The 24,805-nt window shown below is 41.4% G+C and overlaps 1 protein-coding gene across 1 annotated transcript in view; it reads left to right on the top strand.

Moving 5' to 3' along the window:
* Positions 1 to 24,386, top strand: part of snta1 (syntrophin, alpha 1) — a 76,804-nt gene extending 52,418 nt beyond the window's left edge. Inside the window, exons 3-8 of the mRNA XM_080727269.1 lie at positions 9,021 to 9,216; positions 9,870 to 10,059; positions 11,610 to 11,737; positions 13,478 to 13,674; positions 20,469 to 20,656; positions 21,791 to 24,386. Of these exons, the coding sequence (XP_080583395.1) occupies positions 9,021 to 9,216; positions 9,870 to 10,059; positions 11,610 to 11,737; positions 13,478 to 13,674; positions 20,469 to 20,656; positions 21,791 to 21,883 (992 nt within the window). The 3' untranslated portion in view covers positions 21,884 to 24,386. The remainder of the gene's footprint in view (positions 1 to 9,020; positions 9,217 to 9,869; positions 10,060 to 11,609; positions 11,738 to 13,477; positions 13,675 to 20,468; positions 20,657 to 21,790) is intronic.
* Positions 24,387 to 24,805: the final 419 nt, after the last annotated feature.

The raw sequence follows: 24,805 nt of genomic DNA, 5'->3' as shown, positions 1-24,805 counted from the left end.
GCATCCTACTTTACCCTATGCTAACACAAATAAAATCCACGTAGAAAGTCTTAAACAGGCGATAGAAACGTCAATGTTTTGATTCCACCGACGTCCGACGCCATTTTGCGCGCGAAAACTTTATATTGAGGACTCATAAAACTTTTTTGGGACCCATTTGAATGACCACCTGTGGGTTCCGGGACCCATTACATTGAAAACCTAGTAACATCACTGCATCTTTAATGTTTTTTTGCTTTGTTAAATGCCTGAAATATATCTGTGGTTAACAAGGTCTTAAGGGATTTCCATGTTTTGTAATGAAATATATCAGTGAATAATACTCCACTTGTGAATTTTGCAGCTCTTAAAACAGGCTGCTGCTAACAAGTGGCCTCAATTGATCCAACAGAGGATGTTGAGGACGTTTCATATAACACAAGCTTTCATGGTGGTTTGTGTAGAGTTATGTTAACGGTTATCTTACTGAACAAAATGAGTAGGTATCATAGACATTTCTTTTTTGGCTTAACTTCCTCCTTCCACCTACGAAAATACGGTTCGGGCCCAGCATATGCCATATTGGGATTAACCACATAATTTTTCAATGGAATGGGTCCCCGTGTCCAACAGCTAATCTATACTGGAGGTTGGCCCTTTTACGGTGCACACATCAATGCTTTGGCAGATGATCAAATGGACAGAAGCTCATTCCCATTAAACATTTACGCTGTACAGTAGGTGACGGTTAGTTCAAAGCTGGAGCCCCAGCAAGGGATAGTTCAACCACTTCTGGACGTGTTCCCTGTCCCTGCATTCCCTAGAATTGGTGGGTTTCCCTTGCAAACAGACATTTTTTTAAGCAAATATTCTAGAACCGATTTTCAGGAGAATTATAGCTGTTCACAAAAACATTTGAACAATGTGAAGGTTGGAATGTGTGGTACGACAGTGTAGCCCAGACAACTGCCCTGGTGGACTATGCATGGAAGCAGGGGCGTAACAAGGGGGTGAAAAGTGGGACTGAGTTACTAGGGCCCAAGGTGGAGGGGCCTTAATTATTTTATACTTTAGCTATTGAAAAATAGCAGATATACAAGCTCACAGCGTGGCACCGAGTGCCGCTCTGCGAGCTTGTAGATCTGCTATTTTTGAAAAGTCGTGAAAATGTGGGCAAATCTTTGAATATACGTATGTATTTTTTAAGTGAACATTTGTAACTCAAATTTTTCTTCTGGGAAGAGGGTCCCTGGAACAAATATTTTGAGATGGGGGTCCGTGGCCAAATACATATCACTTTGGGGGGTCCTTCACATGAAAAAGTTTGAGCACCACTGACATAGAAACATTTGAAATATTCAAAGAATTGCACACATTTTCTCGATTAAAAAAATATATATAGCTGATCTACAAGCTCGCACAATCTGCAATTTGTCAAGAGTTAAAGCACAAAATAATGGTTTCCCAGTCTAAATGGGTTAAACCCCCTCCTCCCCTATGAAGAACATTCACGGGGGGCCCGCAGTGAATCCTTGTACGTTGTACCCAGGGCCCAGAATTTGGTCCGACACCCCGGCATGGAAGAGAGACTAAAGCAGCGTGTGTGACACCATGGAGAGAGACAGAGAAAGGAGGGGTTGGGAAGAGAGGCATGTGAATGAGGTTGAGGGAATCACTTTCACTTCCCTTGAATTGTATCTGCAGCTTGTGCAATACTGCTAACATTCATTCTGGCAAATATTGTACTTTTTACTCCACTACAATTTAGGGCATTCACCAAATATTCGAATATCAAAGTCACTATTCGACGTTGTTCACCGAAGTCGAATATTCGCTTATATTATTTTATTGTTTTCTCTTTAAAAAAGATATAGTTTATAAAACTTGGCTAGATAGGAAGTCATAATAATGAGTTGTCAATGCCCCTGGTGGATGAATTTGTTAATGCTCTATACCAGGGGTTCTCAAACCTTTTTAGGCCGTGACCCCCAAAATAAACATATTTGAACTGGGAACCCCCACCCTGACAAGCACTTGTAGGTATTACTTTTAATGTGACTCAGTTCCGCAGATAAATATTGTGCGTTGCGAGGCGTTGTGAGCATGTAGATCGGCTATTTTCACAATGTTCGCCTCTTGCTTACTTAATATTTAACAGTTTGTCCAGTCTTGTCGAATATTCGACTATTCGAATACTTTGAGGTAGAATAATTCGAATACTAAAAATCACTATTCGTGAATGCCCTACTACAATTATTTGAAAACTTTAGTTACTAGTTACTTTTCCGATCTTTATTATTAATACAAAAATCCTATTCTATACTCCAGCTATAACAAAATTCACTCATTTTTAGTATTTCTACATCGTGGTATTGATAGCGTGACTTACTTCTTCCACCAATGAACAGAGTAGACCATGGTGGAGAGAAAGTGAGGGAGCATTCGCGTATTCATGGAGAAAGAACCATAAAAAAAAGTTGTGGGAGAGAGAGAGAGGGAGAGAAGAGAAAGAATGAGATGACGCAGAGGTATATAATTATCATTATGCTGACTGTGTGGAAATACTTCTTTAAATGATATCTCTATTGAGTGCATTGAGCTGACAGCATTATCCAAAGTGAATTATAATGATGGAGTTGTTAAGTGTGCTCTGAGAGGGGAGACGGTCCACGTGGCTGTCAGGATTTTGCCAGGATCAAAACTAAGTGCTTCTGATCAGGGGCGTCACACCAAATTCTGGGCCCTGGGTACAAGGATTCACTACGGGCCCCCCAAGAATGTTAACTATTGAAAAATAGCAGATATACAAGCTCACAGCGCGGCACCGAGTGCCGCGCTGCGAGCTTGTATATCTGCTATTTTTGAAAAATCGTGAAAATGTGTGCAAGAAACCTATGTCAAGGACCCCCAAGATGATATGTATTTGACCTCGGACCCCGATCTCAAAATATTTAGTTCCAGGGACCCCCAGAAGCAAAATTTTAGTTAGAAATGTTCGCTTAAAAAATACATATATTCAAAGATTTTCACTCATTTTCACAACTTTTCAAAAGTAGCAGATCTACAAGCTCGCAGCGCGGCACTCGGTGCCGCGCTGTGAGCTTGTATATCTGCTATTTTTCAATAGATAAAGTTACTAGGGCCCCTCCACCTTGGGCCCCAGTAACTCCCCCTTGTGACGCCCCTGCTTCTGATTACAGGGGGGAAGGAGGGGCTTCGCGTCAATAACTGCTTGGTAATATTGCTGACTGTTAACAGGGGAAGGGACAGAACGGATGGGTCTTATACCAGCCATGGTCAAATAGAATGTCATATTATCGTTTATTTACTGTATTTGTTTGTTGTCATTTACGGTGGCAACTGCGTCTTTACGTTGCTTTTCCCCTTTTGGAATGTGAACTGGAATGTGAACTCATGGGAAAAAAAACCTTACCCCTACCTGCACTGTACTGTACCTTTTGTATATTTTTGAAGTATTTGATTTTGGTTTTAGTTTTAGTTTTCTGCAAGCTCATGACTTTTCACTCTACTAGATTTTGAAATAGAGATATTGCACTTTTGACTCCACCACGTTTCACTTTCTGAACATTTCTGAAAATGCCTGACAATTTCTGAAAATGTACGACGTAATTTGTACTTTTGAGCATATACTTTGTCCACCACTGCAGCTAGTGAGAGAGGTAGGGCTGTCACGATTATGACATTTTACATGATGATTAAATGTCACTCAAATAATTGCGATTAACGATTAAATTGTGTTTTTGTCATTGACTATTAGATTTCTGTTTGGCTTTTAAGCTTTGAAGTTGCTCATGGCAATTATGACACATAACCTAAATGTACAAAGAAATTACTGATATATACTGACAACCTTATACTTAAAAAAGAACATTGATAGTGGAAATAGCCGATCTACAAGCTTGTGAGCTTGTAGATCTGCTATTTCCGCTACTTTTTGAACGTGTTTGAAACTATATTAACATTTCTCAACATGGAAACGATTATGTTGATTATGCAAATTAATTGCGATTACCCCAAATATTTGCGATTAGGCGATTATGTAATAATTGTGACAGCCCTAGAGAGACAGAGATCATGGCAGGGCTCCCACGGTCATGAAATTCCTGGAAATATTTTGAAATTAGAAAAAATATTTTTCCAGTACCTGAAAAGTTTTGGAATTGATCAAGGGTCCTGGAAGGTCCTGGAAGAAATAGCTATGCATTGTCTTTGGTTATTGATTTTGTTAATACCTCTGAAATGACAAATTAAACATTGGACAAATTGTCAAATATTAGAGGCAGAAATTGTGAAAATAGCCGACCTACATGCTCACGGCGTTGTGAGCATGTAGATCTGCTATTTTCACAATAGAACCGTGTTATACAAAATTCCTCAACTCTTAGTGCTCGTCAGGGTGCCGGGTCCCCAGTTAAAATATGATTATTTCGGGGGTCACGGCCTGAAAAGGTTGAGAACCACTGGCAAACACTACCTGTCTTTGGGCATTGCGCGTAGGAGTAAGCGACTTGTTATTGAGCTGAATTATTGTTACTAGCCCTTACCCGTTCAAAGATATGAGCTCCAAAATGATGTGCAGTGTGTGGGTTATGGGATGTGCACTGTGCACACAGTATATGAGGGATGGAAAGTAACTTTAACTGGTGCTTGCATGATGTAGGAGCATCAATGTAAGAAACCCGTTTCGTTTAATGGCTACAGAGATACTGTCCCCCCCCCCCCCCCCCAGCCCGCCCGCCCACCCGCCTGCACACACACCCGCCTGCCTGCACACACACACACACACACACACACACACACACACACACACACACACACACACACACACACACACACAGAGCTGGTTAAACATTTTGCCTCAAGCTAGATGCAGAATAGATGTGCCTCATGCTAGATGCAGAATAGATAGTAGATACACCATAAAAATGCTAATATACAGCATACGATTTGTGAAAGTGACAAACGGGCTTCACAGTTATGTCAGGTGTGTTCATATGCTGATGGTGATGCGATTTCAGGTCAATTGCTCCAGCCACCGAGGAGAAACGCTGTTTCATACAGACATACAGACACTCACTCACTCACTCACTCAGACAGACATTCGCAAAATTATAGTATAGATATAGTCCTGGAAATCGGGTTAAATATTCTGAAAAGGTTTTGGAAAGGTTTTGGAAACTAATTGGTAAAAATGTCTGGGAACCCTGTCATGGTCATGGATGAGTCCAAAGTGAGTGAGTGAATGGTGGTGGACTGCCTCCGGCTGGCTTGTAGGGGGTCTAATTTTGGGACATTTTGGTGGAAGCCCCCCCTGTGTTCTAGTCTCCCCTGGCCGTCCTGTTGCTGCCTGCAGGCCTCTTGTAAAGGAGAGGAGCACTTCACACTCCCAGTGAAACCAGAGCAGCGTCTTCCAGCCTTTTAGCCTCGTACCTCCTTGTGTCCTCTGGGCTATTTTTACCACAGTGCTGGTCTCACCAAAACCAATACCGCAGGCAGGGGTGTCGCACCAAATTCTGGGCCCTGGGTACAAGGATTCACTGCGGGGCCCCTGTGCTTTAACTATTGAAAAATAGCAGATATACAAGCTCACAGCGCGCGCTGCGAGCTTGTAGATCTGCTATTTTTGAAAAATCATGAAAATCCTTCTGAGGTTTTTTGAAAAACCTATGTTTCTATGTCAGTGGAGCTCAAACCTTTTCATGTGAAGGACCCCCAAAATGGTATGTATTTGGCCACAGACCCCCATCTCAAAATATTTAGTTCCAGGGACCCCCCAGAAGCAAAATTTGAGTTACAAATGTTCGCTTAAAAAATACACATTCAAAGATTTGCACACATTTTCACGACTTTTCAAAGTCGTGAAAATGCACCGAGTGCCGCGCTGCGAGCTTGTATATCTGCTATTTTTCAATAGCTAAAGTATAAAATAATTAAGGCCCCTCCACCACCTTGGGCCCTAGTAACTCAGTCCCACTTTCCTACCCCTTGTGACGCCCCTGACCGCAGGGCAAGCTACTGGAGCTGAGCTCCCACCGTGCGTGTGATGTGCGTGAGAGAGAGTGAATGAGTACTTTTACTTTAAGTACTTTAAGTACTTTTACTCAAGTACATTTTTTAATTCCAGAATTTTAGGGAACTTTACTGGGAACAGTGTAGTATTGATACTTTTATTTAAGTAAAGAATGTTAGTACTTTTTGGAGCTGTGTGAAACACAGGCTCCCTATACGTAGCTTTGTGGGTCTGTCTGTCTGTGTGTCTGTCTGTGTGTGTGTCTGTATGTAGCCTGACTTCGGCACGCTACTAGTCCCACAGTTTTGCCACCACACACTCGCGCCATATGTCAAATCGACCGGCTTACTCGGGAATAGTGGGCTAGTAACTTGCTAAGAGAAAGGTTCAATAGTTTAATTGATATTAATTTATTAGTGAATTAATTTTCCCCATTGACTTATAATGGCAATCGCAAAAACTCACATTCAATTATTTGTCTCTCGCAAACCATAGGGGCTAGAGTTTCAAGACTTGGAGAGGAGGTTCATAATGGTTTCAAGGATTAAATAAAAAATAATTGTGTCATTTGGCCGCATGGTGGCGCCATAACACCCCACTTTACGTTTTGGCCTGTAACTCTTGAACCGTAGGTCGGAAAATTAAAAATATTTTTTCCCTGGATTCCTTGGGTCATGACGCATCTCCCCATATAGGCCACGCCCATTTGCGCCATGATAGATTTTCCGCCATCTTGAATTTTCTCCAAAACACACTTTTTGCTCCTTTTCCTACATATTTTCTTCAAATGTCACACAAATCGGTACACACACACACACACACACACACACACACACACACACACACACACACACACAGCTCCACTTCACACGGGTGTGATTTTTTTTTTTACACCACTGGGGTTAGGTTAAGGGTTAGGCATATATAACCACGCCCACCTGGCCGAAACACCTGGGAAAGAGGGAGTCCCGTATTGCTATACTTCTGAGGACCAAATGTCCACACAAGTATTAGTAAAGAAATGTTTTTTATGGCAAAAATGTTTTTTGGTTAGGAATTAGGATTAGGTTTAGTGGTTGCGGTGAAGGTTTTCCCTATTTTATACTTACTAGCCCTTACCCGTTCAAAGATATGAGCTCCGAAATGATGTGCAGTGTGTGGGTTATGGGATGTGCAGTGCACTGTGCACACAGTATATGAGGGATGGAAAGTAACTTTAACTGGTGCTTGCATGATAATATGTAGGAGCATCAATGTAATTAATACCCGTTTTGTTTAATGGCTATAGAGATACTGTGTACCGATCTGCATGATTTTTGGACAACATCTGTAACAGGGCCAGACTTTATTCCTAAAAGCTTGATTTCGTCACAAGTATATTAATACAATATTTCCACGCGTGCAGGTGCATGCATCCATGCGTGTGTGTGATTGTGTATCTACAGCATTGAGTGAGCGAGTGCCGGTTTACTAACTACAGTATGTGGGTGTCTGGGATCCAGTGAGTATGCAATGCATGATCAGGCATTGACACTAAGGCTTGCCCACCTGCCCCCGGCAGGTAAATAAAACTTTCGGGCAGGTGAAGTTTGCTTTCAGGTTGCCCGACCGGGCAAGTGCTCATTTGAGAGGGGATGCAACCGTCTATAAACACAACACCAGATATCTGCCTAAACACCTGAACTTGGCCAGCTCGCTCTGTCTTCTGGTCTGCGGAATGTAAAATACGAGCACTGATTACCTATAGTGTGCTGTTTTTACTGTTGCTACACTCAAAAATGTAAAATAACAAGTGTGAAACCATAGACATATTCAATCATAGCTATGTAGGTATTTGGATTTGTAAGTATTGTATGACATTTTTATCGCACATCCCAAGAAAGTAAAGAAATAAGTGTTGAGCGGTAATTAAAATTGTACCTATCATTTTATAATTGACGATTTACCTTACGGGCAAGTGGGCATGACCTTTGGGCAAGTAGAACATGACCTGTACTTTCCCGACGGGCAAGTGCCTCTGAGACCTTAGTGTCAACCCCTGCATGAACACGCATCTAAGCAGGAATGACTGCAGGCTGTGAAGTGTGAACTAACCAAAGGGAAGTTTTGTTTCATGGTCAATTGTCCATTGATGCTGAACAAAGAATGGGAAAAACTATTCCTTGTATTTGCAAGAATCATAAAAATGAACTGTGTGCATGGCATTTGTAGGCGAACATTTGGTGAAAATATATATATATATATTTTTGCATATTTGGTGTTAAGGGAGAAAGATGAAATATAAAAATGTCATATCACGATTATTGTGACAAAAGAAATCGTGATTTACGATATTATTGCGATAATCAAAATCCATTATCCTGGGGCGGAGCATTTGCCAAAAAATAGCTTGTGAGTTGTGAGCTTAGATTGGCTATGTTTTGGCAGAGACATTTGATAGAGAGGGGGAAAACAGAATGTATCAAGTACGTATAAGTACGTTTTACCAATAGATGGTTTAAATGGTACTGGATATGCAGCTTGGTAAATAAAAGGTGAATTGATCCCAGTGCATGATGGAGGACGATATCACGATATATTAAATCTCCACGATACGATTATCGCGAGTGTTTTTAATCACGATAAACGATAACACCGCTTATCGTCCCATCCCTAGGAGGTAGCCAAGTAGAAAGTTTAGGAGGAAAGTAGAATATGTTTTAATTCTGTGAAGTAAGAATGTGACTCTAGGGGTCTCGCATCAAGAGTTTATGTCTGGATTGAGGAGCTTTTGGGTGCTGTTTTGAACTGTTAGTAAGTTTTTGTGTTGCCCTGGAGCGCTTATCTCTCAAATCATAAACTGCTACAGCGTGCTCCTCATCTCGCCATGTCCCAGAGGCACTGTGTTCACATCTCACATCCCTTTCTTTCTTCCCTCTTCCACTTCTCTTCTGCCTCTACCTCTTCATCTCATCCCTTCCTCCGTGTCTCTTTTCTCTTCTCTCTCTTTCTCCCGTCTCTCTCTCTCCAGTGAAGTACATCAAGGAGATGTCTGCCTTCTTTAAGAACTCGGGCTCCCCCGGGGCGTCCCTCCCGTGGGACTCGCCTCCCTCCACGCCTCAGAGGGGCGCCGACGCCGCCCTCGCCGAGGCGCGGGAGCCCCGCAGCATACCGCTCAAAATGTGCCAGGTGCTGCGGAAACAGTGCCCCCCAGACACGGAAAACAGGTATTGCGCCACCGCATAAAGTTGATTGCTTCATTTTGAACTCCTGTTCTCTGATGATATATATATTTTTTGCGTAATACTGTAACGTTAAAATATTCTGTTCGACTTAATTCAAGTCAGTTCAACTTAGGTTGAAGAATGTTTAACCCATTTAGGCCTACAATTATTGAATGCTTTAACTATTGAAAAATAGCAGATATACAAGCTCACAGCGCGGCACCGAGTGCCGCGCTGCGACCTTGTAGATCTGCTATTTTTGAAAAATCTTGAAAATGTGTCCAAATTTTTCAATATATATTTTTCAAAGCAGACTTTTGTAACTCAAATCTCTGCTTCTGGGGGGGGGGGTCCCTGGAACAACATATTTTGCGGCCGAATAAATGTAATTTTGGGGGTCCTTGACATGAAAAACAGCTGATTTAGAGGAAGGATTTAGAAGTCGGGTGAAAGACTTGCACACATTTTCATGATTTTTCAAAAATAGCAGATACTTGTATATCTGCTATTTTTCAATAGTTAAAGCATAAAATAATGGTTAAAGTGGTTCAGATCTAACGCGACTTGGGCGCGTTCCAGGTATTTGAGAGTTAAGGAACTTTTTCTTATACTCCTCTCCCCTCCCCTCCCCTCCCCTCCCCTCCCCTCCCAACCAGGTATTTTGAGGTGATCTCGTCCAACAGAAAGAGCTCTGTGTTCCTGCGTGCCAAAGACCCAGCGATGGCCCAGTCTTGGTACACTGCCATCCTAGCTGGCGTTGCCAACTTGCTCCCCAGGGTGAAGGAAGAGCTGAAGGCCCTGCAGCCTGGCATGGAGGTCAAACACCTGGGCTGGATTACAGAACAGGTATGTGCACACAGAGAGAGAGAAAGAAAGAAAGAGTGAAAGAAAGAATGCGAGAGAAAGGGAAAGAGAGAGAGCCCAGGGCGGATTTGGAGAAGACTCACGCACGCACACACGCACTCAAGTGCATGATGCAGGAGAACGAGGACTCTGGTTTCTGGTTGTCACACTGTTAGGTGTTTTGACAGAGTAGACCAGGGTTCCCCAATAGGCGGCCCGCGGGCCATTTGCGGCCCGCGGGGGACTACTGTCTGGCCAACACCAACCCCAGTTATAATGGTGGTATAAGAGCAGCAACAACACTAGTATATCGTCGTTGTCGGCTGGAAATCCCGTATCTCCAAATTTGTACGTTCTTTTGCAAATCATACAAGGCCTTCGCACAAAAGTAGTGAAAACAGCCGATCTACAAGCACACAACGCCTCGCACCGCGAGGCGGTGTGTGCTTGTAGATCGGCTGTTTTCACTAGTTTAAATCATTTTAAAAATTATAAATTCAAAACGAACGGTTTTGGACATTCAAGATTTTCACCCGACAACGACGATATCTGAACTGTCGCTGGAGTAGCGGAACGCCGCCGTCGCCCCCTGCAATGTTGTGGCCCTCAGCTTGGTACCCTAGAATTCGGCCCTTGGGGAAAACTAATTGGGGAACCCTGGAGTAGAGGGTAGGATTTGTAACAGGGGTTTGTCTAGTCTGTAGCCAAGCAATTCAGAGACCTCCACCTAATGATTTATCTGGTGAACTAAATAAATACATTATTTTTTATAAAATAATTTTTGGAATAAATATATTTTTATGTTCCCTTGAAAACATCATATCATCATCATCCCAATTCCCAATATGAAGTCTGGCCTAAAGTCTTTGCATAAGTTCTGCAATGCAGTTATTTATTATTATTTTTTTTTTAGTTTTAGCCCCTGCACTGAATGTAGGTGTCACCAGACGTATGAGTAGGTGGAGAGCTCTGATTGTGTGGCTACGCGAGACAAGAGTTTGCCTGTAGGGAGAAAAGGGTGGGCTGCTTTACACCCATATTATTATGCTTTCTCCTGGAGTTAAAGTTCTCAGTCGTGGGGACTGATTTCAGTCTTGAGGATTCCATGGGGGCTTTTCTGAGATCAGTGCTGATCTGCAAAGAAAAGGAAAAAAAAGAATAAAGTGGAGGAGTAGCGATGAATGACAAAGTCGTCAATCAAGTGATATGAGTATTTGAATTGGCCAGACTAGCAATAGAATACAACTGAACTTCAGAAGATACTTCCATAAAATGAAGCATGGATTGGCATACACACATTCAGTGAAGGCAGTTCAGAACTTCAGGGAAACACCCCAAATAATGGTGTGCACTGTGCGCACCACGTTTCAGAAATCCCATATTGGGACATGGCCTGAAAACATTTTTCAGTCTTGGGATTTTTTTGGCTTTTGTGTGTGTGTGTGTGTGTGTGTGTCTGTGTCTGTGTCTGTGTCTGTGTCTGTGTGTGTGTGTGTGTGTGTGTGTGTGTGCGTGTGCGTGTGCGTGCGTGTGTGCGTGTGTGTGTGTGCCAGGTCACCCAGGGTCCAGAGAAGCCAGTGTTGGCCTTGTTGACTGATAAAGAACTACTACTGTACCCTTCTCTGCCTACCGACAAAGACGGCCTCAGTAACCCCAAGAGTCACCCGCTTATCACCACCAGGTAAACACGCACGCATGTGCACAGTGCACACATACACACTATGGATGGGACGATAATCATTATCATTTATCGTGATAAAAAACACTTACATGTATTTTAATTTATCGTGAAATCATCCTCCGTCGTGCACTGGGATCAATTCACCTTTTATTTGCCGAGCTGCATATCCAGTACCATTTAAACCCTCTATACTGTACAGTAATTGTTAAAACAGACCTGGAAATAACTTACTTAATTCAGTCTTTTTTTATTTTTCAACCAACTCTCTTTGCCAAAAAATAGACGATCTACAAGCTCACAACTCACATGGTGAGCTTGTAGATCGGCTATTTTTGGGCAAATGTTCCACCCCAGGATAATGGTTGTTGGGGATATTTTGATTATCGCGGTAATATCGTAAATCGCAATTTCTTTGGTCACAATAATTGTGACATGAAATGTTCATATCGTCCCATCCCAACACACACACACACACACACACACACACACACACACACACACACACACACACACACACACACACACACACACACACACACACACACACACACACACACACACGCAAGCAAGCGCGCGTGCGCATTACACATAACATGTTATGAAGCCAGCACATCTGTCAGGAGCAGCAGTTTATTGTCCAAAGCCCTTCCCATGGTGTGTGTTTTGGCCCGGTCAGTCATAGAGCAGACTGTTGGACACTCTGCTTCATAACGTCATGTTCATCTGCTAACCATAAGCTCAACCAGAATGTATGAGTCATCCATTTCCCACCCTGTGTGTCCAACACTCACTCTCTCTCTCTCTCTCTCTCTCTCTCTCTCTTTGTCTATCTATCTGTCTCTCTCTCTCTCTCTCTCTCTCTCTCTCTCTCTCTCTCTCTCTCTCTCTCTCTCTCTCTCTCTCTCTCAAAGTTGGCGATTTATGTAAGTAGGAAAGGATAAATGGATGGAGGGCAGAGGTGTGACTGTTTAGCAGCTTTTAAGAATTTAGTCAATGTAAAGGAAGTATTTGCACATCCACTTAGTTTGGATGCAGGTGCGTTGGACGGTGAAAACTGAAACAATTTCATGATGAACAAAAAATCACACTCGTGTGAACTGAGCGGCTCTTGCTCAGCAGCTCTTTTTTAAGTTGAGAGACGTGTCATACATGGATTTAGCAAAGCATGAGTATTGTTTGAATATAAATACTGCAAAAAAATGGAGGACTTTGATGTGTTCAAAAACATATGGGACTATGAAGGTGCAGTTCTTTTCTGTAAATGATATGGGAATCACTTTTGTTGATGTGTTGCTCTAAATGATCTTTTGTGGCATTGTATTGTAGTCTGTGATTGATTGTTTGTTTGAAATAACTAATGTAGCAAACTCTTCTCTCCGTTTCTCTCTCTCTCTGTCTCTCGCTCTGTCTCCCTGTCTCTCTGTGTCTCTCTCTCTCTCTCTCACACAATTGCATTGTGTTTTTTTATGTTTTCCTGATATCTTCTGCATAATACTGTGTTCTATCTGTCTGTCATTCAATGTTATGAGTTTAAAAAAAGGATCTCAAATGAAACAAGCCATAGTAGGCTTTCTTGAGAGTATTTCTCCTTGTACCACCGGTAACTGTACTGTCATCATGAAACTGTACCTTTTCCTATGCAAACTTCTAATAAATTCTTCAATCAATCAAGCACTCTCTCTCTCTCTCTCTCTCTCTCTCTCTCTCCCTCCCTCTCTCTCCGCCCCCTCCCTCCATAAGGCTGGTTCATTCTGGCCCGGGGAAGAGTTCTCCCCTGCTGGACTCAGAGCTGTCGTTCGGCCTGCGCTCGGGCACCAAGCAGGGCGTGGAGACCCACGTGTTCCGGGTGGACTCGGCTAAGGAGCTGTCCACCTGGACCCACCTGCTGGTGGACGGCTGTCACAACGCCGCCGAGCTCATCCAGGAGGTCACCACAGGTACATTCAGTTGTGTTGGTGTTATATCCCAGCCACACAAATGGAACATAAAACAACCAATGAATTAACTAGAAAGGGGGATTGTTAAGTGTGGTTGCCTAGTATGATATCACGTGAAGCTTGACCAATCCTCAGATCCATTATATTGTCCAATCAGAAAAGAGACAGAGGGTCACACAGGGGTGGGCAACTTTGATGATGGAGAGGGCCACTATATTTCCACACTCACTCCAGAGGGCCACAATGCATAAATATCAAATCAAAAATAGCAAAAATGTAATTATTTTTAGCTTTTTTAGAATTGGAATCCTGAAAAGAAAACATTTGATTTAATTTCAAATGCATTTATATGTTCTTATGATAACTTTATGGACTTAAAGACAAATATATTGGACATGAAAAAGGACTGGTACGTGTCATTAAGCTACTAATATAGACTGAAGTAATTTAAAGCGTGTCATGTTTGTTTGGAATTATAACAGCTAAAATCAATACTATATTAGTATTCCGATATTAACCTATGGGCCGCATTAAGTGAAGGTGGAGGCCGCATGTGGCCCCCGGGTCGCCAGTTGCCCATGTAGGCTAGATGAAATAATAAAGCTGGACTACAGTAGACAACCACACTGATCAGAATCCATTTAGAATCCACATGGAAACAGCGTGGTTCCAGTGTCAATCTCAGACTTAATCTGTGACATCATCATAGTTGTGGCCGTAGGCCGCATGTAGTATGAAAACATTCAGATCATGTCCGTCCTTCCGTGCGTCACGCCTCATGTCATGCTCCATATATGGCCAAGACATCTCCATATATGGAGCTAGCCAATACCTCTACATCTGACCTCACGTCATTTTAACAATTTCTGTACACTTTTTTTTCTTCCTCCTAGTACAATCATAATACCTGATGATCATGTTTTAGGCCAGGGGGAAAACATCACGGAACCCTGTCTTTAATTTTATTTAAACGCTTTTACAAAAAGTGTTTGCTATAATGAGTCTGAATAGATTGGTTTGATTATGATTTACCGTTTCATGTCATGGTAAAGATTGTTCCATCACAGCATGTGACGTCACTATGAGTGATCTGTTCTCTGGACCAGTCCAGGCCTCTATTTAAACCTGCATGTTACATTAAGCATATTAAAATGAGGCTGGTATAGAATAAGATATAAGCATGAATCATTCATTTGATCCTGCAAGAGAGCGTGTTTCTCAGCACCAACTACATCCAGCACATATATATATATAGAGAGAGAGAGATCTTTAGATGAAGTTTAACTGCATGCCATATGTCATATTAAAAATATTTATATTTGACATGTGATACATTTAATTGGTTTGAATAGAGATTAGTGCCAGATGGACACTGCCCTTCCCCCCTCCCCCAACCGCACACGCACACACACACACTTGCGCGCACGCTCACACACGCACGCACAGGTTTTATTTATATATTTAAATGTATTCTCTGAAAAAAGCTTTCAAAGGGCATAATGAATGAATATTGTCTATGGCTATTCATTGGGGTGGTGGGGGGGGGGGGGGGGTGTATGTGACTCCATAATGTGAGTCAATAATATATGAGTGGATATATTATGCTATTTATTGATTGATTGAATACTTTATTTTTAAAGGTGCAGGCAGTAAACAAAGTAAAAAAACAAATATCATGCATAAATATCCAAAGGTCAGTTCATAACAAGGTTTGTCAAATGAATGATCAGCAGTGGAAAAATTACTCGCATATAGTAAAAATCACTACGGCAATATAGAAGGTGAAAATCCGGAATTCAAAATGTAATTGAGTAAAAGTATGAAAGTGTTCAACACTTTCATTTCAAAGATTTTGTTTGGTGTGTCCCCTGTAGTATCTTTGAAGACCTCTTTAGGGGTCCCAGACAGGGTTACTACAGGGGGTTCTCCAAATCTTTGAATGCTAGAAAGTTTTTTTCTCCATTTTTATATTAACCACTTGAACCCTAGTGTCCTTATTCCGAGTAGCCAAAAATAGCAGATCTACAAGCTCACAGTGAGCTTGTAGATCGGATATTCTCGGCAAAGAGCTTTGGTGTAGAGGGGAAAAAGAGCACACCAAGTACAAGAGTGAAAGGTCAAGTTTATTACGTTTTGACGGTTCAAGTGGTTAAATATCTGAAAACACAAATTGACATGAATCCAAAATACACTGACGATCGTGCTATCAAACAATGAAACTATATGGAACCTACGAAAAGTTTGTGGGGGTCCCTGCTTCATCTCTCTCTCGATTAAGGGGTCCTTCCTTGGCCTGAAAACGTTGAAAACCCTTGCAGTATACAAACATTAACAGTATAGCCTCAGTAGAGTTACATTGCCCTCTGCTGGAAGCATGATAGTTGTGCACCGTGCAACGCTACACTTTCTATGTGAGAGACCCACAGTAAAAATGTATTTATTTGGTTAGTCATAGATAAAGCTCCTATTTTGAGATTACATACTCTCCTAAAAAGAAATCATGTTATGTTATTGATACTCCTGTGCACTGAGCTTGACAGGGTTCCCACTGTCATGAAATTCCTGGAAATATTTTGAAATTAGAAAAATATTTTTCCAGTACTGGAAAGGTTTTGGAATTGATCCTGGAAGGTCCTGGAAAAAATAGCTATGCATTGTCTTTGGTTATTGATTTTGTTAATACCTCTGAAATGACAAATTAAACATTGGCCAAATTGTCAAATATTAGAGGCAGAAATTGTGAAAATAGCCGATCTACATGCTCACAACGCCATCGCGTTGCGAGGCGTTGTGAGCATGTAGATCTGCTATTTTCACAATAGAACCGTGTTATACAAAATTCCTCAACTCTTAGTGCTCGTCAGGGTGCCGGGTCCCCAGTTAAAACATGATTATTTCAGGGGTCACGGCCTGAAAACACTACACTGTCTTTGGGCTTTGCGCATAGGAGTAAGCGACCTGTTATTGAGCTGAATTATTGTTATATAGTCGTGGAAATTGGGTTAAATATTCTGGAAAAGTTTTGGAAACGTTTTGGAAATGAATTGGTAAAAATGTGTGGGAACCCTGCTTATATCATGAATTCTGTTCCACAACAGGATCCCTGTGAAAATATTTATATTTAACCAATTGTTTTTAGGACAAAATTAAAAGATCGTATTTTGAGGACAAGGAATTATTTTAGGTTCGTTTTGAGTTGGGAGTCAAGAACCTTTGTCCTTTGGTAGGTCATTGCACATTTAGGTGGCAGCATGGTAGAATGCATTTTCACCCATGTTTGAGGCAGATTTTGGGGGAACGAGGTCAGATGATCTCCTTGGTGTTTTGCCCATGGATATCACTCACTCTAGACAGGTATCTGGCACTGATCCTCTGAGTATCTTTAAGACCAGACCCATTGAGAGGAATACCAGAACGCTCACCCCAAAACACAATCGCCTCGGGCGTCTATCAGGCAGAACGGTCTCTGCCTGGCATTCCTAAACGTAACCTCTGTGAACTATACCTAAAAGCCTAAACCTAACCTTATTCCTAACCTTAACCTCAGTAAAACAGTGCCAAAACCTAACACTATTCCAGATGCCAAACTCTAAAGTTATTTCTAACAGTATTCTCAGTAAAACAATACAAGAACCGCCCGGAGAGATGTCGGAGTGAGGTTGGCGGGAAAAAATGAGGGTGTGCGTGTTTTGGGGCGAGCGATCTGGTTACCATTGAGAGATGTTGCACTCTGTCTTTTACCTTGAGCCATCCTAGACTAGCAAAGTGAGCTGGGAGAACGGGGGTCTGGGGGAAAGGCCTAGAAGTAGTCCTATTCGTTTGTTTTGAGAAGACTACACGTTTTCTTTCTTTTTTTTTTTTTTTTTGTAATGTTGAGATGTTGCATGAACCATGAGGTTCAAGCATAGTCAAAATTAAATTGAATGAGGGCTCCAGCTAGAGTCCTCATTGCACCCTTGTTGATAAAAGCCCCTACCGCAAAATCTTGTTCTTTGGTTGACTTTCACAATCAACTTGAATGCCATCTCACCTATAAGCTTACTGGCCCACTTGACAATTTTGCTTTGGGGGATTTTCTGTTCTCCACAGACAGATTACCAAGCCATGTCACAAGGGAAAAAAAATACAAGATTGATTTGATGAAAGCCAGATAAAAGAGGGTCATTATGGGATTGTTGATGTGAAAATGGGACAGTTTTCAAAGGCAGAACAAGAGTCGATGTCCTTTTTTTACACAGCGCCTCGGGGGGAGGGGGGTCAGCAAGGAAGTGGCGTACGTGCAAAAAGACAAACCTTCTTAGGAAATGAAGTAGAGAGCGGAGTGTGTTGTCGCGGTCGCGTGGAAACCTTGTATGTCCAAAAGCGTTACTTTTTTTATGATTTTTTTTTTAGAACAAAAGGTGTTTATTTGCCATTCTGTCTCCATATACATTCACAAAGTTATCAGCAAGTTGTTATCAGCAAATATTCCACAAATAATAATAATAACACAAAAGCAAAATAAAGATAAACACAAAACACACACATCGGCAAACATTAAATAAAACAATTTCGGAATTTGGAAGAAATAACAGGACATAAACTTGGAATCAGAACACAACACACTCAAAATCTCACAATAGCATGGCACCTACATTTACATTCATACAGGGAGGTTCAGATAGCATATTACCGGGGCCCAATTCTTAAGGAAAACATCGAACTTCATCTGGAGCTTAGCAGTGATCTTTTCCATAGTGTACACTTAATTTTTTTTTATGATTTTAAAACAAATTAAAGTAGCGAAGATAGCCGAGCCGATCTACGAGCTTGTGCTATTTTCACCGCTTCCGTACAGCGCTCTTGTATGATGAAGTATAGGGCATTAATTTGTGATGGATAAAATAAAACATTAAAAAAGGTTTAAATGGAGATAGGAGCTTTCTTCCTGACAGCAACGATGTATAATGCTAGGTTCAACCTTCCGTTTACCACTGTGTGGTTGAAACCACACGGCTCTCTGTAAGGTGCACAACAACAGCTTTCACCGAAACGCTGGCCACAAGAACACAGGGTGAAACCTAGGTTAGACAAAGTTCGTCTTTTTTTGGGTACTTCACTCGTGTGCAAGAATACACTTTGGAGGTCTTTAGTTTCCTCTAGAAAATCACTCGGTACAGTAAAAAAAAAATGCATGCAAGTGTACTAGCATAAACATACCAGTGTGTGTGTGGTGTGTGGGTTTGCTGTGTGTACGTACGTACGTGCATGTGTGTGTGAGAGTGCTTGCCTTGCATACATGCAGACTTTGTTGCTTTGTTAAAAATGAGAGTCAATCACAGTATCTTCAGTATGTTCGGCTTGTTGTTCAGTCAGCTTTCAGTTTTCCAACATTCCTCTACCAAACAACATCACTACATACTGTACAGCAGAAGTGCAGGATTGTGCGTCAATGACGATTTGCCACACATCTTCGCACAACTTTGCACAACTCTGAACATCACTGTACTGCCATTTAAATATTCAAGTAAAGCCACAGTCCCACTCCCTACTGTGTAAACCCAAACTGTATCCTGACTGTGCGTTTTTGCCGACACACCAAGTAGGACACCATAATATCCAAAACTCATCAGCACTTCAGTCCTTTAAGACAGTGGTTTTCAACCAGGGACCACCAGTGGTCCCTGAGTGGATTCCAGGTGGTCCCCAGCTAAAACTAAAAAGCAAGAGCAGCATCGCATCGTCGATGCGAAGCGTCACAGCAGCTGTGATGGAAGTTGGAACAGCCACGACATGAAACGAGCAATTATAATCACACCAATGGATTATGTTTTGGTTTGAACCAAATTAGGTAGTCTACAAGAGTAGTGTGACGGAGGGAGTTTTACCGTGACCGTGGCTGCGTGCGGGGAGACTCGGTGAGAGAAGAAATCCATGCTTTTTTACATTGTGTTTTCGGTGGAGAAGTCTCGTTGTAAACAGTCTGCCTTCCCGTCACTACCAAATGAGTCGCCCGTTTCAGCTTGACTCGTTATCATTCTGAATCAATTAAATTTACATTGTGTGATTAAACGTGAGCAAGTTTAACTCAGAGGCAAAGCACTGTATCTGCTAGGCGCAGTAGGCGGATGACGGCAGTGTGAAGAGAAAGTTAAGCAGCTGGAGGTTTAATCTTCGCTGTATGACGGTGTCGCTAAACATGCACCCTTAATCTACAAGCCCACAACGTATTGGATCAGCGACGCATTGTGGACTTGTAGATCAGCCCACCTTTTAACCTTACATGCGCCCAGAATCTCGCGGCATATTTGTTTTAATTAAATATAAATTAATTTGAAGCTCAATTTTTTACTTTCGAATATTCTTTTATTGTTAACATTCGAAGGAATATTCGAATATAGAATATTCTTTCACAGCTCTATAACCAAATGGACCTTTATATCTCTTTAACTCTTGAGAGTGTAAAATGATTTTACGTTCATTTTAATTATTGTTAAACATCTGCATTGCTTAATTTACAAGAAGTCTACACAATTAGAGAATGCAAAACAATTGTTATTTTGATCAACGTTTGCCTGTTATCTCTCCTATGGCACCACATCAATACAGCATGAAATTGTGGTCAAAATCATACCCAACGATAACAAAATATTCTACGTTTTGGGTTTGAGAGGCTAGATCTCATCAAATGGTGGTCCGTGGCTCAGATGCCGAATAAATAATGGTCCTTGATATGAAAAAGGTTGAAAACCACTGCTTTAAGAGTTCTAACAACTCCCATTTTGTGGATTGTATTTCTTGGTGTGCCCTGGCAGCTTGCAGTTGGAACGGGAAGGACTGCACCCTGGGAGTGCACATCGACGAGGGCTTCACACTGTTCACGGAGGAGATGGGAGTCAGGAAGAGCATCCTGCTCCAGCAGCCCTTCGAGCGTCTCAGGATGTCCTCGGACGACGGCGTTCGCATGATGTTCCTCGACTTCGGAAGCCCAGAGGCAGAGATTGTAAGTAGGAGCAGGGACTCTCACTCAACCTTTTGAGTTTCAAGGACACCCAGTTTGATATTGTTGCTATCGATATGTTTTCTTTTTGCAAATGTATTCCTCAATTCGGCATACTACAACTCAAAACACAATGCATTGCGATGCATTTTCAGCTTGTAGATTTTTTTAGATTGAGTGTAGCAGTGAAAAAGACTGTCTCTCGGCCCTTTTGACGTTATTTGCACCCTATTCAGAGATACAGCCGTTTTTATGTTACAGCATAGGAGTCAGTGGAGCATAGACGCTCCGTTTTGCTTCTGGGCACGTTGCGTCATGACGTATGCACCAGCGTCTTTCACAAGCACCTGCAGCAAGCGTCTGTTTACCTGGTTACCATGGCAACGCTAACCCGACTTCAGCCAGGTTAGGCGGCGGAAGAGTTAAAATCCGTCCTAATAAACATTTACAAAATTGCAAGCTTGTTCAGGCTGATGCACTCTAGAGGTTCACACGCGTGTGAGCTCCACTATGTGGGTGATGCTTATATGACGTGTCAAGCAGCTGACCAATATGGCGGCCAATTTAAGCTCACCTGATTCATTGTTCTTCCTCTTGCTGTCAGTGTCACGAAAGGTTGCACGTGCTTGTTAGCTCCCACATCAGTGGGCTCTGCTTTCCACAAGAGTGTTTTCTGTTTTCCCCTGGGGATTGATATCTCTTCTATGTGGCTGAGCAGGCAGTGATATGTACATTGCAGAGACTGAACGCCAAGATCAAATAATATTCACACTTGTATTACTATTTACATTATATAAATGCATGTTTTCAATCTGTTTGTGAGTTATCTGACTGAAATACATTTTAAATAAGAATATTTTATGATTGTCAATGCATACTATTAATATCCTGTGCTCTACAATCACGTTACTATAATTAGACACCTCAAAAGGGAACACTTTATAATGGCCTTGTTCCAGTATATCGACCTGTTCTAGTTTGTAAAATCTAAACATTATTGCGTTGCTTCAGATTATTTTACAGGCAATTTACTACAGATAACTCTCAGGGAAGGGTTTTAATCTGATCTCTCTTTCTCTCTTATCTCCTGTGCCTCTCACCCTTCTGTATTCCTTCCATCCCTCTACATTCTGTCAGCAACTGGACCTTCACGGCTGCCCCAAGACCATAGTCTTCATCATTCATTCTTTCCTATCTGCGAAGGTGAAGCGACTAGGCCTGCTTGCATGATAGAGGCCACCTGGTATGAACACCAACAATGGGAGTGTTTAATAACGCACCAACACAGCTCTGAAGACCCACAAACATGGCAGTAGAGAACTGAGGAGAAGAAGGCAGACAAAATGCCTTTTTGTTTGTCTGTTTTTTTGGCCCCTAGGGGTCTTCAGACGTGCCAGAATCGGGGTGTTTCCAATGGTTCTGACGATGGTTCTGATGGACACATACTGTAGTTAGTTTTGAGGTTTACAAAACATCAGAGGTCACATAAGCGATTTTTACATCCGTCAACAACCATGGCAGGTTTTGACGCTTTTATGATGACCAACTGTAAAAACATTATAATGGCTTGCATAGTACTGTTACAAAGCCCCCCCCCCCCCCCCCCCCCCCCCAGATACACTTGTTATGTTGTGTTTTGTCTCATGAATCGCGGTGTTCAAGAGCATCCTCGTTGTTTTCTGTCTGTCTTTCCTTTGCCGCGTTGCAACGAATCTGAACAAAACCGATTCCTTCACGATGAGTAGTGGTTTGTTCGCCGGCCGCACTGGAAAAATAGAAGACGCCGCGTGGTTATCACTCAATAATCATCAATGAATGTATTGAGCAATGTAGATTAAACAGTATTCTCTTCTCTGCGTTGTTCAATGAGAATGGTGTTCTCAAATGTGTTGTTGTTTTTTAAGGGAAAAGGACTGAAAGGTCATGATTTCACTGTTTAAACCTATAATGATTTTGAAAATAATCACATTTTGTCAACGACAAATCACCTGTCACCTTTTGTATGAGGGGTGTCACATTTTGGATGGAAAACCACTGTAGTAGTACTACTAAACTACTGTAGTATTTACTACTAAACTACTGTAGTAATTACTACTAAACTACTGTAGTAATTACTACTAAACTACTGTAGTAGTTACTACTAAACTACTGTAGTTAATATTAAACTACTGCAGTAGTTACTATTAAACTACTGTAGTAATTACTACTAAACTACTGTAGTAGTTACTACTAAACTACTGTAGTATTTACTACTAAACTACTGTAGTATTTACTACTAAACTACTGTAGATACTGTAGTACCTGTTTATATAGAGGATCCTGGTCTTTAACCTGCATTTTGTTTTATTTTTCTTAGAAAGGAGTCACATCTTATAGCCTTTTTTTATACATGCAGTTAGAGCGGATGTCCAAATGCTGACTCAAGGATTAAAGTCCTTCTACTCTTTTCTTTTCTCTCTCTCTCTCCCTCTCTCTCTGTCTTTCTATTGTCTCTCTTCCTCTCTGTGTGGACTACTACATAAGCTCGTTTATTTTTTTTCCTATTAGGATTTTTAGCTTAACTATTAATTTCAGAGAAATATAGATAAACAACGACAAGTTTCATAACAACTGATTGATATCTAGTTCAAATTGCCTTATGCTTACTTCATACTTAGTCGCTCGGCGGTGCCGCGTGCCGAAAACAGCAGCACTGCTATTTATATGGTGAGCGACACGGGCATGCAACTAAGTACAAATCAGGCTGAACTGTATACATACAATGTGTGATTTCTCTGCGTTGGTTAGGGATGGGACGATAAGCGATATTATCGTTTATCGCAATAAAAAACGCTTATGATAATCAAATTGTGGAGATTTGATATATCGTGATATCGTCCTCCGTCATGCACTGGGATCAATTCACCTTTTATTTGCCGAGCTGCATATCCTGTACCACATAAACCCTCTATAATTGGTAAAAGGTACTTTTAATATACGTACTCAATACAGTTTTTTTTCTTCACTCTATCAAATGTCTTTGCCAAAAAATAGCCGATCTTTGCGACGCGTTGTGAGCTTGTAGATCTGCTATTTTTTGGCAAATGTTCCGCCCCAGGATAATGGATTTTGATTATCTCGATAACATCGTAAATCGCGATTTCTTTTGTCACAATAATCGTGATATGACATTTTCATATGGTCCCATCCCAAGCGTTGGCTGTTATTTAGCCTTTTAAGCCCACACGAAGCACATATTCAGAGCTCACGTGTTTTGAGCAACTTGTTGACAAGAGATCCAAATGGGTTCTCAGCTGACACACTGTTATTTAGACCACCGGTCCAGCTAAGCTACGTCTATTGCAGATATTTAAGGAAGGTACCGCGTTCAAGTTAACACCTACCTATTTCAGTACGAGATGTTTACTTCTTCTGTATTTCACAATGACAGCACCAGAGGCTTACAGTAAATGTGATGTGGTTCATTGTTTTGACAGTTTGGAAAATGTTTGGACTGAAAGAAACCCTTCTGCTTAAAATGCAAAAGTTGTTTACGTCAGAAAATGATTATTTACTCCATAAATATGATTTATACTCATTATTCTTTGCCAAAAGAACATCCGTAGCTTGAGGCCTTCTCTCACCCTCTTCTTTAAACAGACTATATTAATATATATTTCAAAACTAAAACTTGTTTGCTTTCAAGAAAAAAAACTAAACAATGTATTGTATATTCTTATTTAAACAAAGGTGTGCCTTGCAGAGTTGTTTGTATATAAAAGTGTAATAAACTTTGATTGTTAACTTTTATATGGGCTATTGGTTCTATCATGAATGTTTAGACCAGCATTTTGATTGTTGCAAAATGTCGCCAGTCCCTAACATAAGTTTGCCGGGTGGAGAGGAAAGGAGGAGGTTATGTACTGCTGAAAAACAGATCTTTCTGCTATGTTGGTTGAATAATTTCCATTTAAGTAGCATGGAAAGAGAAATGGTTTTGTAGAGATGCAGTAGTCTGGTGTTTAGGAACCAGAAGTTCAGCAGCACTCAATAGCCTTTTGTCAGTGTGTCCATGAGCAAGGCACTGAGCTCCCAGTCTCTCTTCAGGTCTCTACCGCAGGGGTTCCCAAACTTTTTGTCTCAGGGCACCCCATTAATATTTTTTTTTAATCC

The sequence above is a fragment of the Nannobrachium achirus genome (assembly GCF_963921795.1).
Source record: "Nannobrachium achirus genome assembly, chromosome: 6".
NCBI classification, from domain to species: domain Eukaryota; kingdom Metazoa; phylum Chordata; class Actinopteri; order Myctophiformes; family Myctophidae; genus Nannobrachium; species Nannobrachium achirus.
The sequence above is the reverse complement of the archived record's forward strand: the minus strand, read 5'-3'. Positions and strand labels throughout refer to the sequence as shown.